We start from the raw sequence: 16,356 nt of genomic DNA on the forward strand, positions 1-16,356 counted from the left end.
AGAGAGTGAGAAATGGCAAGGGAGAGATGTGGGAGTTGTGTTTTTTAGCTGTTTTGCCATAGGTTACATTTATAATTATCTTGCTCGCATAAGATGGCCATGAGGCTTTTTCAATAAAGGTGGGAGGCACCTACCGTGCAAAATATTACCTACAGATCAACACAGAATATGAGAAAAAGCTGAAAATAGTTTTACTAAATCCAGAGTACAGTTTAGAATCGCATACATGAATACAGTTAGGAACAGCAGGTACTGCTTACATTGGTCTTTATAGACGGGATGACTGTGATGATCTGAAGATGAGGTGAATGAATCCCTCCTCTGACCTTCACTAGTGGTGAGTAAGCAAAGCCTGTAGATTGAAGGAAAGATTGCTGTGTCCACTTTCTCCAGGCCCTACCCTGCCTTTTTAAAGCTGCAAAAAAGGACTAGACAGAAAACAACATTCAAAGATATAAAACATTTTTTAATCTCCTTCAGACCCTTTTTCTGTAAAGGACTGAGATCATTTATCTTACTTTCCAACAGGCTATATCCTGCGAGGAAAATGTCTAAAATTCCTTTTCAACCTGGTCTAAATTTAGGAAATAAGAAGTAATCAGGCTGGACAAGATTATTATGTTCACGACAGACCACAATGAAATGTACAGGTCTGAAGATCTGAAGGTCTAAAATAACGGACAAGGAAAATAATCAAATAATTGCTTTCTGGAAATATCTACTCTTAACTCTGCTCTAGGTTATGGCATGTGTATACAATATGAGCCAGAGTTGATCTGTATCATATTAAAATAAACGAGCTGACCTTCTGTAGAAGGCATAATGACCACCAGTTATTTTTACCAAATTGCCTTCAGAATGTTCTAACAGTATGCAGTACAAGATTTGATGTTTCTCTCAAGGAGACATTTTTTTTAAGGTTTTTTGGCTCTACTGGCCTTTATTTGAAAGTGCTATGAAAGGAAAGTAGGGTAATGAGAGAGAGGGAAGACATGCGGCAAAGGTCACCAGGCCAGGAATCGAACCTGCAATGGCCACGTCGAGTACTAAGGCCTCCTTATGCAGGGTGTGCTTAACCTCTGCGCCCTTATGTTCCCACTAATGTGGTTGAAAACTCATGGAGGTGACTGAATTAAATAAAGCACCCCCCTCGCAAGGAGACTTTACGTGTTCCATGGGGAAGCTGGAATCAAACTCAACCTTCTGATCATCAAGAACTGCTGTTCACACTATATCATAGCCACTACCATACAGTCAAGTGTTCTCTGATCATAGTACGGTAGGTGTAAAAAGTTGTGTAGTAGAGAGATATCTGTGATTCCCTGTGACACCTGTTCATTTCAGATTGGTGTACATACTACACAAACTCCATGCAGAAAGAACCCAGGACTCAAACCCAAAACTGATACTGTTAACCACTCCTCCACAGTGCAGCCTACAGAGGCTTATGTAAAATGTATTTTGTCTTCTTAAATTTGAAAAGCTGTATTTTTATTGAATTAATAAAACATTTTAGATTTACTAAGGAAGGTTTGAACCCTTTTCAGTGAGTTTTCCCTGAGTGAGTGAGTTCTCTCAGTTTTTCCCTCAGTGAGTTCTAAAAAGGTTGATAAAAATGAATGAATGAATGGATGGATAAATTAATAAATGGCTGATTTAGACACTGCACTTGTTGTACAAATGGATATATTTTAGAATATGAGAATAGATGAGTATTTTTCCAGTATGACTACAAAACCAATTGCTTTACAGATACTGTTCTAAAAGATGATAATTTGAGCTGAATAACTGAACAATATTACTAAAAATCATGTTGAAGTTATAAAAACTTTGCTCTAAATAGTTTCATTGATCTCATCTCTTTGATTGTTACGGATTTACAAATGTTTAAAAAGAAAATACACTTTCATTTTTTATGAATAACTCTCTCCTAGCCACAGTTGCACCTCATGATTATAGCAGACAGCTCTAACAGAAATCTGGGACAAAGAGGCCTAAAAGGAAGACATATAGCATAAACTGCAGATAGTCATAGAAAGTGGAGATTCTGCCAAAAGGGACGGAGACAAGGCGACAGTGCTCTGTGTGGGATTTCACTTTGGATTTTGGCCCTGCAGGAATATGTGGAAACACAACTGACAGTGCTTGTGTGGAGAAGTCAACCTTATTCAGTATAGCTACGTAAAAAATACCCTACACTGTCATTCATGCACTAAAATAAATACTATATTGTCTTTATAGTTTGCTTTACGTATATGATTGAAGAACAGTTAAGTCTAACCCTATATATTTGGTTTTACTACTTGCATCATTTGGAACTGTCCAACAGATGTAAGGAAATTTATCTAAGATGTCCACACAAAGTGAAAAACAGACAATATTACAACTTTAGCTGAGATTTATTTCACATTTTTTTTACTCTACATTCCCCTTAAATCTAAGGAGCGTAGGTGTTTCAGTAATCTTAGAAATACTTTATATCGAACTTCATATCAATATGTGCTACAAATACAAGTCATCTCAGTTTGGATAGTACAATAAGCTTTTAATCTGTTCAGTCATGTCTGAGGCAAGAAACTTGCTTTAAAAAGATTCAATGTAAAAAACACAAAGACATACAATGAAAATTTACAGGTCGTGACTGAGAAAAATTAGATTCCAATGAAACAAGTCCTAAGGTATCACACGGAATGGTGGTTCATACTATCCTGTGAGGCAAATGGTGCGACAATAATTTACAAAAATATTCATTTCCACTGTGTTTGCAACGTCCTTGATGGCTAATTTCAAAAACACAACTTCATTGGATTTTCTGTACATGTCACTTGTGAAAAATGTGTTTTCTTAACATAGATGTTGATAAGGTCTGAGACATTCTGCTCTCTAAGCAACACAAAATTCGTTTTTCGAGGGGGGCAAAAAAAATTCTGCATTCAATATGCTAGTGAAACAACAAAAACAGTCACTGACGACAAGCTATGCAACACACTACTTCAGCAATAAAAGACTTTTAATTCATATGAGTATGTTAGAAATCAAATTTTTGACCTAATGTAGGCTGCAAGTTTTAAAACAAACTTTGTTTGGGGATCCAGCATATATATATAAATACTTTTTGAACTGGTTTATGGGGTACTAGACAATCACAAATGTCTTTGCAATCTCAAAGTTATCAAATGCCTCATATCTTCGTATGGCAAAAATCTCCTGTTGCACTTCATTTTTATTCTCTATGTGGTTCTCAAGTGTAAGAAAACAGAAACATCAACAAGGAAATGCAGAAAAACAGAGTCCAGAGAGCTCTGCAGCCCTGATTGTTTGGCTGCTACAGAAAAGTCTAGCACCTCCTGCTGCCCTGGAGGTTTCTAGTCCAGCTGCTCCTGCTTTATCCTGTTTGAATTGGGTCCTCGCTGACTTGTCCTCCTCAGTTCCCTCCTCAGGACATACTCGCTGAATTGGGATGAGTCCACGCCTCCGCCACAAGAGCCAGCAATCTCGAATCCGCGCTGTTGAAGACGCTCCAGAACCTGTGGATGATGTAGAAGGGCTGAACGTTGAGTGTATGTTAAAAACAAACTGGCAGGAGTCAATTAAAATTATTATGCCAAAACATGGCTGTCATCTCTAACCTTTTATTGCCTCCGTGATACTAAGAAACACAAAACTGCCCAAAACAATTATATGTTCTTGCCTTTACGCCAACTCTACCACTGGAATTAGCTTTGGGTCTAAGTTGTGGCAACATTCGGCTCGTGATGGGAATTGGGATGAGACTTTCACAAGACTTTCACCAAACAAAGAGCTTCTCATATTGCCTCCTGCCTCCCTTTCATTGTTTTTTGTGTATATGTGTGTTTGTCTTTGGGTGTGTGTGTAGCTGTTTCTGATCTTGCAGCCTTGCAGACATCTACAGACGTGTCCGGGGGGGCTGTAGGATCACATTCCATCGAAGAGGCCCCAGGGAGCAGTGAGGCTTTCTCTCTGCCACTTGGCTCAGTGTGGGCTGCCGAGCAAAACCTCCCCTTTCCTCAGTCCTGCCCCAGGCTCAAGCCTCCGCCAAAACTACAAAGGTCCCCCTACTGCTGGCAGCTCTCTCTGCTTCCCTTCCTTCTCCCAGCCTCCCCCAATTCCCCTCCGCCTCCCTGCCTCCATTAGCCGCAGATACAGCATTCACCGCCGGCGTGCTTTAATAACCAAACAGGATTATGGGCCCTGCCTGGAGACAACCTGCCAGGGAGCGTGCTCACTCTTTTGCTTGCTCTCCACTACTCACACACTTCAGAGACGGGTTTTGTCTGTGTGTTTTTGGAAAGGAGGTGGAGATTTCACTTCCTCAGAAGGAGACACAGTCCAAATCATTGCGAAATCTTTGCTAAAATGCCTCACTTCCATCAGTTATTGATGCATATCTGAGGACATTACCATCAATGAATCAGTGGAATATCAATAAAAAATCACAATAGTGAATTACTGCCAAATTCCTGCTGGTTTTAGCAGTGGAGTTGGTTTTCAATACAAAAATATTTTGATGTAGTCTTGCAAATGGGATATTGACGCCTACAAACCTATTGAAACCCTTAATGACAATACAGTATATATCAGGTAGAAGCCAGTGTCAATGGAACAATGATAACTAGTTTTAGGTATATATAAAAAAAACCTTTTAAAAATAATGGTTTGCCCAAATGCCTAAAACATGTTTACCACATACATAAAAAATTTACTTCCTTATTTCTAGTATTTATTTCCATTCACATTTATTTCTGAACAATCTTTCTTGTAAATGGACCTTAAATGTCTATGCATTTAAGGTCCTTGCATATCTGTAAAGGTCTTTGTTGGCCTGAGTGATAAAAATGTAATTGTCTCCCCAAATCTACAAGTGTACATCCAGGATATTACTGTTGCAAGCATATCAACTGTGCTGAGGCCAGGAAACCAAAATAGTAGCTGTGGATACAAGTTCAGACATATTTGTCTTTTGTCTGATACTGAGGAGCAGCAGTGGGGAAAAGGTTTAGTGGTAGCTGTACTATCTTCATTGACTGTTATCAGACAGTAATTTCTCATATTTTTTTATCTCTTCACAAAGGTAGGATTATTATGGATGCCTGAAAAGTTCTCAGTTACTCTTTGGGCAGTTATTATTAACATGCATACATATTACTGAACAGTAACCATTTTTTTGTAAAAAATCAGGTAGGCACTACCAACACTGAGTTCAAAGAAAACCCGGTGTTGCTGAAGAAAAACTGTCCATCCACCAGCTTTGGACGCTAAGTCAAAATTAATATTCTAGTCAGACAACAGGGAAGTGAGGATTGTGGAAGATGTACAGCGATGACTCAATAAATTGATCCTTTGATGAACTCATCAAAGAGTCAAATTTCTTCAAGGCTTTTCTTATGATTTGGTAAGATTAAAAAAAGATAGGAGTCTGCAACGAGACGAAAGTAAAGATTTCTCAACAGTAGATGAAGAAATGCGGAATGAACAGATCATCATCTCAGGTCTTGAGACATAGATCTAAAATGAAAAAAATATCTCTATACAGAAGACTTTTTTACTGTAGGTGTTTGGTAATACATGAAAAAGTAGAATCACTTCTAGTTAAACATATTAAAACCCTACAAGTAAGGAGGAATAGTGTACCTGGACAGAGTTGAGGTGACAGTAGCCATTCAACGGGAAGCGTATGACATGTGTGGAGTCATGGTTCCATCCAGCGTTCACAGAGTTACACATGACATCACCGATTTCTGGGAAAACATCCTCGATCAGGGCCTTGTCGCCGCTGAGGGTGATTCGCTCACCCAGGTCAGGCGCAACGCGCACAACTAGGCACTCACAGGGCCGGGAGACCCGGCCCAGCTCCTGGTCCTGACGCCAGCGCTCCAACTCTGCAAGCATGGGCTGCAGCTGGAAGTATCGGGCCTCTTCATACAGCAAACTGTAGTCCTGTGTAGGATAGGTTAGAGTGTGGTCAGAAAATGTATCTTCTGGAACATTACCAATAACGACAAAATATCTAACATCAAGATGCAGCGTGAAACTGATGCTTTTTTCCTCCTGCTTTGGCCCTTTCCACATGCTTCTCTTAAAGCTTTCCCAATGTGAAAATGACCTCCGCCTGAACTTGAGGCTTTGCTTATTTTAACTGGCATACTTTCCACTGATTGAGTGGTGCTTTGGACAGTCCAACAGATCATGTGCTTATTTGTTTTCTCTCAGGGCAAGTTTAGTAATTACTGAGTAAATGACACATATGAGTAAAAAAAAGGAATGCTAATGTGTCACATAGAGTGAGGGAGTCAGTGTCGATGGACACTCTGCAGCTGGACATATATTGAGCTGCAGAAATAGTCCGTCATGGGAGCCTGTGAGCTAATTTACCTGCATAGAAGATCATTGGTTTTGTAAGAAAAAAAAAAGACGTGATTTAAAACAACACTAGACTGAAAGGCATCCCTTGATGTTGAGATGGATACTGTTGAGCTTTTTGTTAGGAGAGATCCTTGGGTAGATATTTACATTTTACACTCAGTCGTTTCCAGGAGCTCATGTAGTATCAGAGACCGAAGGCGTTTTTGGCCTAGGCATTGTGCACGCTAAGTTGCAGGACTGCTGACTGGCTGATGGGACTTTACAGTTTTCTGAGAACAGACATGCACTCACTTTGAAGTCGTCGGGAATGAGGAGCTTGGACGTCCTGAGGAAGTTGAGAATGTAGCGGAACATGTGTCCATCCCTATCAATGAAGTAGTGCTGCTTCAGGCTGTCCAGGACTATGGGCTCTGTGCCATCAAAGAGACGACCGATTCTGCACAGAGAGAGGAGGGGAGTGAGGGGGAAAAGGGAAGGTGGGAAGGTAGTAGAAGGACAATATGTACAGATTAGCAAAAGAATGTTTATTCTACCTTTAAAAACAAAGATTCAAAGACTTATATATCATACGGTGGATTTTTATTTTTAAGGTAGAACAACAAAGAAAGAAAAAGATATTAATAGCAGAGGTGGTCTGGAGAGGTTAGGGCCAGCTGGTGCTTGGTTGCCTGAGGCAGGGCGCCAGTCACCCTCAGGCCTGGTCTTGGAGCGACAGCGTGGCCTCCCGGCCTCCAGATGGCTCCATGGCCTTTGGCTCTTTGCTGCTGCGTTGACATCTGTCAGAATAACCAAGTTGCTTTTGTCTGCAGTCTGCACTTCCAGCTCCTGCAAATTGTTTACCTCCCAAACACAACTCTAGATCATAGGTGTGAGAAGTGAGAAGATGCAATGCGGTGTGCACCTGAGTGATTAAAAGCCGAACAACACCACATATTTCATACATCACAATCTCTTCCGAGTTCCTCCCCAAGATACATGTGTGATTTGAGGAGTTGTGACATTTGACTGTCACATAATGACATTAAACATTACAGAAGCTGACATTAAACCCAGAGACAATTATGGCACTGCCAAACACGCTTTGACTTGAACAGGCCACTCTCTATTATTCTTTTCTGTCTTAAAAAAACCACAAAACTGTAGATGCAAAACCTTCGTTGCGTACCCTAGGCTGCAAAAGTTGCCTTCATTTTAGGTTTGGATTGGAGATGGAGACTCACCGGGATTCAGGAAATTTGGTTAGGGTGGCCAAACTGCTGGTGTACATGTGGCCGCCTACGTCAATGTGCACAGGGGCGTTGGATTTAGTGAGTTGTGCAGGTGTGGGGATGCCCTGGTTACTCAAGGGAGACACTGGTGATCGGGTGATCATGGGTCTGGACATGCTGGAGCGATTATCCTGGAAAAAAGACAAGAGGGTGAATTCACTTCTTTAAAAAGAAAACCCTCCAAAAATCAGATGCAATTTAAAAGCAAGCTGACGAAACACACTCGTTCTGCACACTCCAGAGCCCAGGAGTGAAAAAATAGACATTTTTGTAACTGCAGGATACAGAAGCCTGACCTTGACCTGAATGTTGCCACTATCTTACAAGCATCTTCTCCTGTGGGCCATAATCTCCAAAACCAAATTAATTTGAAGCATCAATCTCTCTCTCTCTCTCATGAAAGCGAGTAATAATGACTCTCGATCTGAGAGCCATAATAGGATTTTTGGGGGCAAAAGTGTTTCACGTTAACCTACAAACACCATTAAACAGAAGATCTCTCTTAATTTCAACATGGAGTAAAGTACTTTTGGTGTCTTGTAAAAAAAAAAAAGTTTCAAGATAGGGTATAAGTGAAAAAAGGCAAATATAAATGAAGCTGTAACAGTCGAATGGAGGTGTATTACAAAGGTTACAAGCGGTGAAGGAGGTTTAAAAGAAAAAAAAAGAAAGAAAATTTAATACGTGCGCAGTTCATAATAAACGAGGAGAATAAAACGTTACAAAGCCTTCAGGAGCAGGGAGGCGACGATTACTTCGTTCTTTTTGAGAAACTTCGTTTTTTTCTTTCTTTCTTTCTTGTTTTACCTGTGCTGGCATCACTGTGGTTGGAGAGGAAGTCACCGAGTGGTCATTCTGCTTGAGAGACGCTGCAGGGACAGGCTCTCCTCTGACAGAGAACATCAGGGAGGGCTCCCTGCACTCTGCCGCTCGCATCGGCAGCCGCTTGAGCGAAGCGTGCACCGTCTCATCCACGGAACTGATTGGACGCGGTCGCTTCTTCGCCTTCTGATGCGTTAGGTCCATGATATCCGTTTCGTCCATTACTTGCAGTACTTACGTAAAACGTTCAGGAGATCGGCTTTTCTTTTCTTTTTTCCCTTCTTCTTTTCTCTTGAAGCGCACCTGCTAAAATGTGCGAAAAAAGGCGTGAAAAGCGGCAGATCGGGAGGGAGAGCGGCAGCGCCGTGCCTGTCACACAGAGCGGCTTCTTTGCAGTGGCTGGGAGAAGTCAAAGCCCCCGACAACATTAGCATTGTAGCGCCCGCGGCTCTTTTTGGGCTGTCGCTGTTTCGGTGGCAGGTATGCGCGTCGCATTTTCAGAATAGAACAAACGCAGCCTGTCGGAGCGGGATCATGCAGTTCAGGGGAGTCCAGCCAACAGTCACATCTGGACCTACCACAGCTGACCTTTGCCCTATTTGGAGCGTTGTTTGTGCCCTCCTGCCCTCAAGCTGCTGCCCCATTGTTCAGCAGCTGTTTTTTTTTGTGCAGCAGGTCAAAGCCTCAGTCAAGATAACAGTCTCTCCATGTGCAAAGCTTAAAGAGTGACCGAGCCAACAGTCATCCATGGACATATGTGCACAAAAATGCTCCGCACTGACCAGCAGTCTCCTATTCGACCTGCCCCGATTCCTTTCAGTCTCACAGATTAATTAATTTAATTAATCTGGTTGACTGGACACTATGTATTATAGAAAAATGCACAGAGTCCAGTCAACATCCTGGACTCTATCCTCTGATTTCCTAATTAAAAAAAAAATACTTTCACGAATCTATTTTCTGAGCAGTGGTGGTGCTGACATGAAACCGGCCCTGGGCCACCAAGAGGGGGCCAAAATGGGAATGATACAGGGAGAATGGGATATGTATGGGAAGCCTCCTTGCCATCAATCTAATCTTAAATATAATATCTAGTGGAATAATCTTTATGTAGTTCCTTGCTTTAGTTTTAATACCCCCTGAACCTTGTCAAATTATGTCACAAGAACAAACTTTAGTGTACAGTAGGATGTTGCGTGACAGACCAACACATACTGTAATTTATGAGTGTAAAATTGAAGTAAAAATATATGAAAAGAGTAACATGCACTCATCCTCCTGGAGTCTAGTATACTTTTTTGCTGCAGTTACAGTTTTTGTTACACTTAGGATTTTAAATGATTGCCCATGAATTTTGTAATATTGCTCAAGCTTCATCTGATTGAAGGGCAATTTATCTATCTATAAACATCTATTGGTGTGGGTGAAAATTAATTTAAGGCTTATTTTGGTTTTAAACTTGGTCTCGTCATCCATCACTTTTTAGCAAATGTTCTAATCTGTCAATGCATCCTCTGTATGTTTTTTGCAACTGACAAAATGCTGCCACCCGCTGGGGTGGAGTTTGTGCACCACTGCTACTCAACTGTAATTAAAGGTTATAAAGGCATTAGTAGTTGTTTTCTAAAAAGAAAGAATTAAGTTTTTGATTTTGTGACAGAGCAAACTAATAAAGACTGCTCATTAGATTTGCTAATACTGATCAGCTACAAAAGTAATATATTTTAATACTAAACTAAAGATGTGTCGCTGCTTATTAATAAATCTAGACAATATTTAATTGTCACAATCTAAAATTAGACTGGTCAAAGCAGATAACTCTGCATTGAACAGGGATTATTGCTGTTTTGACAGTTCAGAATTAAATTAAAAGTGTACTACCACTTTGGAGAAAAAGATCCATGTTTGGATTCATGTCTTCAAAATCAGAAGGAGCCTTGAGTCAGTCAGTTAAAATTAATACAACTTTGGTCACTTTAAATATAGTCAATGTTTTCACACATAGAAGTTTCTTAAATCTCAGGCTGTTATAAAGAGTTTCTCTTCAGTACAGAATTTGAACTGCTTTCCAATTCAAATTTGACCAACATATGTATTTTAGATTTTGAATAAGAGAAGATCAATTATTCAAGTGTTCTTGAAAACCTGTTAAATAACCCTTTAGCTTAGCATTGCACTTAGCATGAACTCCGTGAACTCTATCCTAAGCACAGTCACATGCTCTTATGACGCTTTCAACTGTGCAAAACGCAGGGGGTTGCTACATCGTCAGTGATTGGACCTACAAAAAGCAATAGAAAACTTGGTCAGGGTAACAGAATTTTCTTTTTTGACACCAGTGCTGCCCTTTGAATGTGAAAGACCCATATGTACCATACCCATATAGCCATATTGCCCATATTACGCCTCTCTACTTTTTGTTTATTGAGAATGAATTTTGTGTACAAATACACATTTTGTGTAGACACTGCATCACACTACATAGAAATAACCACCTGCCATTAAATGAAGTCAAGACAGACCTAAAACCTCCTAAACTTTTTTTCTTCTGAAATGAAGGGCTATAGCATGAAGATTGCAGTGTGAAAGGAATCCCTCCAATCCAAATACTAGCATTGCAAAAACTATCCCAGTTATGATATCACACTGCACAAAACCAAACCACAACACATCCAATTGCAGTTAAAACAACTTTTGCAGCCTTCTCCTGGCTGTTTTTTCCCCCTCCTCTTTACAGAAAATGTAGGGAATCCACAATTTTTAATATTATTCAGATTAAAATTAATTAGTTCAACCACTGGCCTTAAAACATCCACATTCCTCCCTCTCATTGGCAGTGTGGGTTTCACACCTAGCTACCCAATTAGCAATTAAGCTTGCCTTTGAGTGTAGGCCTCCAATGCGGTGTGTGATCCTCGTTTGATTTGCATGCCACTTGTGCACGCGCTGATAAGCGCAGGCAGCAGCCTTACATAGTTTTAAAATTCAACTCCAGAATCCCTCGCAGAAGGCAAGGGGGCCTGAGGGGCAGAAAGAGAGAGAAATCACATGGCTGCTCTTCAAAAGGGGACCTGTGTAAGGCAGCCGGCAAAGTGCGTGGGATCACACTCAGAATGCAGGTAATTTGTTCCCTGACTAATTTGTGGAGATGGTGGAGTGTGTGTGCGCGGAAGTGAGTGTGTGCCTGTGGAGAGTAAGTTCTGAAAACAGCTCGGTGGAATTGGATTTCCTCAAAGCCTTGTCATCGCAAAGGTGGATTGAGTGTAAAATCTGTGAGGCATTATGGAAAATTGCAGGGGAGAAAGAAGAGGGAGTGCAAAAGAACAGGCGTTTGGCTGGGTGGCAGGTGGGGGTTGAGGAAATAAGTTCCTATATCACAAAATCAGTTGGAAATACTGTGAAACAACATGCAGTGGACCTGTTCATGAGCAAATGCCTGCATCACATTTGCCTCATGCACACTTTCAACCTAAGAACAGATCAAAGGTCAAAAGGTTACCAGGGTCTATAACTGGATCAGATCTCAATCATTAGAAGGTATGTACAGAGGATAACAGCCATAGTAGTGCTTTACCTGTAATGATTCAGTCAGGAATAAAGCTATGAAGGTCTGTCTCATTTATGCAACTCATTCATATTTATTGCACCATAAAATGCACAAACCTCATACAAACATTATGTATCAACACGTGTATGCTGAAGAATATGGATTGTTGCAAATTGGATGACTTAATGCAATCTATTAGATGCTAAAGACGTTTGACATTATTTTCTGACATTGACAATTGTTGCCCGTATCCTTGACACATCTGTATGAAGCTCAGAAACACTGGCACAGTCCACAACCTGTGAATATCTCTCTGAATTTTGAAAAGGCTTTGCTTAACTCATCATTTTTCCTTCCACTAAACTTTCCACGATTATGTTTGAATAGTAGCCCTCTCTGTATGATCAAGTTTTTTAGCAATGATGGTTTGAGGCTTACCTTCTTAACAATGTGTTCAAATGAGTAATGGACAACTACTGTGTGGGTCATAATATATCATTTCTAAATTTAAAATCTGTTTTTATAGTTGATGTGATATTCTAATTTTCTAAGAAGCTATTTTTTCACTACCTGTAAGTCATAAATGAAATGCTTGAAATATATTACTATTTGTGTAATGAATCAGCAAAGTATGAGTTTCACTTTTTCAGATGAATTACTGGAATAAATAATGTTTTGAAAACATACTGATGTGTCCAGATGCACTTCTACATGCAGATAACTTCAAAGTTCTAGGAACAAATATTAGAGCTGTTCAGTGACTGTAGAATGATACAAGGCAACCAGAGTCATCATGCAGCCTTTCAGGAGCTGCATGAGTAACAAATGAACTTTTCAGTCGTTTCTCCAACAATGCGGTTCGTCTCTATTTTTGACATATCACACAACACATAATTAGCATTTCAGAACAGAGCATTAACATTCAGTTTGAGGCACGGCAGACCAGTATTTACATAATCTGGATGGGCTGTCTCTGCTCTGTTGCCTGTAGCTATCTGCTTCAAATGTCCACACATATTCACGGCTTACACAGTTTTGGCTCACTTTTAAGTCAGAGCCTGTTGTAAAGGGAGCAAAATAACAGGTAGCAAAGCATCATAACAACATGGCCTGGGGGAGATTTTGAAGCTTGGTTTAGTGGTCACTTTGGACAAGTTACAGTAGAGCAATGATGGCAAAGTTTTCTTCTGTGATGGCATTTAAAAACAAGTTTTTTGGGGGGGTCATAAAATGTTTTTGTTGCAATGTTTTGCTCTTGAATTATAAGTGGCATAAAGTCCCCAGTATGAAAAATAGACATGTATTGAAAGTTTAAATAAATTTCTGCAAGGACATATTGCAGAACATACCTTACATTTTGAAATCAAATTCCTTAATGAAATACATAGAACTACAATAGAGAATTCATTGAACTTAACTGGCACAAAGTTTTAAAGGTGGACATCTAAATGACTCACATGTGACTGCTTTGATAATAATTAGAAAGGATTAACAAAACCTCAGTTTTCTTTCAACTGCTCCCCTATTTCACAATATTTTTGGAGGATCTACCAGAGCTGTGCAACAGCATGACATCTTAGATAAGAAAGTCCAACCAGTGCTGCAGGCTATGGCAGACTGTGGTGCATGTTCACTGGCACAAATCAAACTGTCCCAGGGCACAGGAGTGGCAGAGATAAAGTACAGGCCAGAAGTTTACATGCAGCATGAATATTCACATCAGTTTTGGCATTAAATTATTTATTTTGACTGAGACCTTTTTTAAGGTTGACTGGTGATGACAACATACAACCTCAGTGATTTCTAAAGACAAGCACTTTATGTGCATGTTTGAATTTTATTTGGAATTTTCTAAACTGTGACCTTATTTTATACACAAGCTCAAACACAAACAAACAAGCCCAATAATATTGGGATGAATGTCGCTTTGGATGTTGATTCTTGATCATAAAACTTATATAGCCGTCAACAAGGTCCTGCCTGGTATAATTCTACCTGGATAATTGTCTGCTCTAATCAAAACTAGTTCCTGTGGTGTTAATAGATTGGAAATTATTCTGGTGACAGGAGGATCAGCTGATCAGGTGGAAAGATACATCATCACTAACATAACTTTAAGAAGGTAACATAGAAGTTATTTAACTGTGAATATTGTGACAAACCTAACAGTGGAAGCATAAATTAATAATATCTATCCATTTTATGTCTTCTCTTTATTAGTTGTTTCAAACTGGATAAAACCAGAGTTCCATTTGAATAGCTGTAGATACAATTCCAACTATTCCTTTAAACTTCTGAAAAGGGCTCATCAAAGCTCTGACCTCCACCCTGCTGAAAATATTTGAACAAGGCATAAGAGTCAAGTCTCTGCCAGGAAACCAAACATCATAAATTACATCTTTAAATTCTCATAACGGTTGAATGCACAGCCATAGTTATGTCAGAAACTTTGTTGATCTCTATAGAAAACATGGGGTTGAAATGCAACTTTCTAATTTGCCTTTATCCACAGGTTACTGGAAGCTTATATGTTGTTTATGCTTAAACATGTCTGTATAACTTTAACTGTGTGATTTAGAAAAAGTCCACAATAAATTAAAAAAAAATTGTGCAGAATTGTTCTTTTTTTCAAATTTATACAGTTGTTTCTTCAGTCCAAACACAACAAAAAATAACAATTCAAATGCATAATTTAAAAACACTTTATTAAAATGAAATTGATCCCTACGATGTGTTTATGAAATCATTTAATTGAAACTGTATATGGAATCTGTATGTCAGATAGCATATGGTATCAGAGTTGATATTCTATAGTATAATTTCGGTGATCAACATAAACTGCAGTCATCTCACTGTAGGCCTCATATGTTACGGGTTTGAAACAGCGCCATCTGGTGATTGGTCCTCATAAGCCACCAACTCAGTGTCATGTGTTTCTTTACTCTGGAACTGGTGTTATTTCACTTTTTCTCCCACTGATATTTAAATCATCCTATATTCGGCTGTTCTTTTTAAACGTCCTTGATATAATCTGTATTTTAAAAACAAACCGTGCTTAGAGTAAGTCCTCACAAGAGTACATGTAATTCCAACAGTATTTTAGTGCCAGTCGCAAATATTGTACCACTTTAGTCACAACGTTTGTTGATGAGAACTAACACACAGCGCGGTCATAATGCTAACCATAATGCTAAAAAACAGAAATGACTCTCATATTTGCCTTTTTCCACATAGCTACAATTCTTAACACAGCTTTGTTTTTTATTAACGGATGATTCCCATATTCTGCACTGACGTTTGTATCCTGTCATACAGAATAACAAATACGCCTGCGGCTAAATTACTCCACAATGGCGTCTTTCATTCCACGATCTGGGGCAGTCAGGAAATGGAAAGGTTTCACGACGGGGGGAAAAAAATACAACAAAGTTCAAACGCCGTTCCTAAACGGCACAAAACTGCATTTAACTAAGTTGTGAGCAACTTGTGTACACTGAGCGGTGACAAGGAAGACGGACGGGGATATTATCGGGTGCTGAGACGCGCCAGGAGCAAATTCACGCGTTGGATATTATACGGAACGTTTTCGCACGACGAGATCGCACCGACAACCCGTTTGTTGCGTTAGTTGTTGTTGCCATGCAAATAAATTTGTCGCCCTCTAACCACGGAACAATAGCCAGGAAGTGGTTAAATGTTTCTTAAGAACTAGTGCGGCTCGAATCGCTTGGCACATGCGTAAAAGCTGCTGCGCCTCGATGTCCCAGTCCACCCAGCCTCGGAAATAACAGCAAACAGAAATAAATCTTCGCTTACCTGAAACATGAAGTGGCTTTTGTGAACCTTTTTTCCCCTCCTCCGATTTGGCCTGAGATCTGCCTCTCTTCCTACACCAGCGAGAAATGCAATAGCTTGGCTAAGGTAGACAGAACAAAATACAGAGAATACTTGCTCCAGGGCTCCCGAAACCCCTCCAGGCAAAGATCAGGATACAATTAGCTCATGTCTCTGCCCAAGTCTAAACCAATATGCAGAATAAAACTGCGAGTAAATGGAAGTGAGTACCACAGTGGTGCCTTAGTTTTTTCTTGAGTTTACGTTCTTAAAAAATCATATAATATATATATTTTGTCCTATATTTACAACACCCTCACCCCCTGCCTCTAACTTCCCTATTGCCTCCTCCCTGCAGAGAAGCTGATTTTAATCGTTATGATTAGTTTTGATGTAACGCTCCCCTGGGCGATTTCTACAAATGGATGGAGTGTTTCTTTGCCAGAGAGGAAAAGCAGGAGATGACGATAATTATATAGATTGTTGGTGGAGTACTTTGAT

At 39.8% G+C, this 16,356-nt stretch overlaps 1 protein-coding gene across 3 annotated transcripts; it reads right to left on the reverse strand.

The window, feature by feature from the left end:
- Positions 1-2,380: 2,380 nt before the first annotated feature.
- kctd1 (potassium channel tetramerization domain containing 1) lies at positions 2,381-16,356 on the reverse strand. Of its 3 annotated transcripts, XM_032566146.1 has the most exons (6): positions 15,838-16,356; positions 11,355-11,494; positions 7,605-7,783; positions 6,676-6,820; positions 5,653-5,958; positions 2,381-3,527 (listed from the first exon to the last, which is right to left on the reverse strand). In XM_032566146.1, the coding sequence occupies exons 3-6, from the start codon at positions 7,766-7,768 to the stop codon at positions 3,366-3,368; spliced, it is 777 nt and encodes a 258-aa protein (XP_032422037.1). In that variant the 5' UTR covers positions 7,769-7,783; positions 11,355-11,494; positions 15,838-16,356; the 3' UTR covers positions 2,381-3,365. The 3 variants fall into 3 exon arrangements, with proteins under 3 accessions (XP_032422037.1, XP_032422036.1, XP_032422035.1); XM_032566145.1 differs by lacking the exon at positions 11,355-11,494 and having other exon boundaries at positions 15,838-16,353; XM_032566144.1 differs by lacking the exons at positions 11,355-11,494; positions 15,838-16,356 and adding an exon at positions 8,460-11,336.

The sequence above is a fragment of the Xiphophorus hellerii genome, chromosome 6, assembly GCF_003331165.1.
Source record: "Xiphophorus hellerii strain 12219 chromosome 6, Xiphophorus_hellerii-4.1, whole genome shotgun sequence".
Classification (NCBI taxonomy): Eukaryota; Metazoa; Chordata; class Actinopteri; order Cyprinodontiformes; family Poeciliidae; genus Xiphophorus; species Xiphophorus hellerii.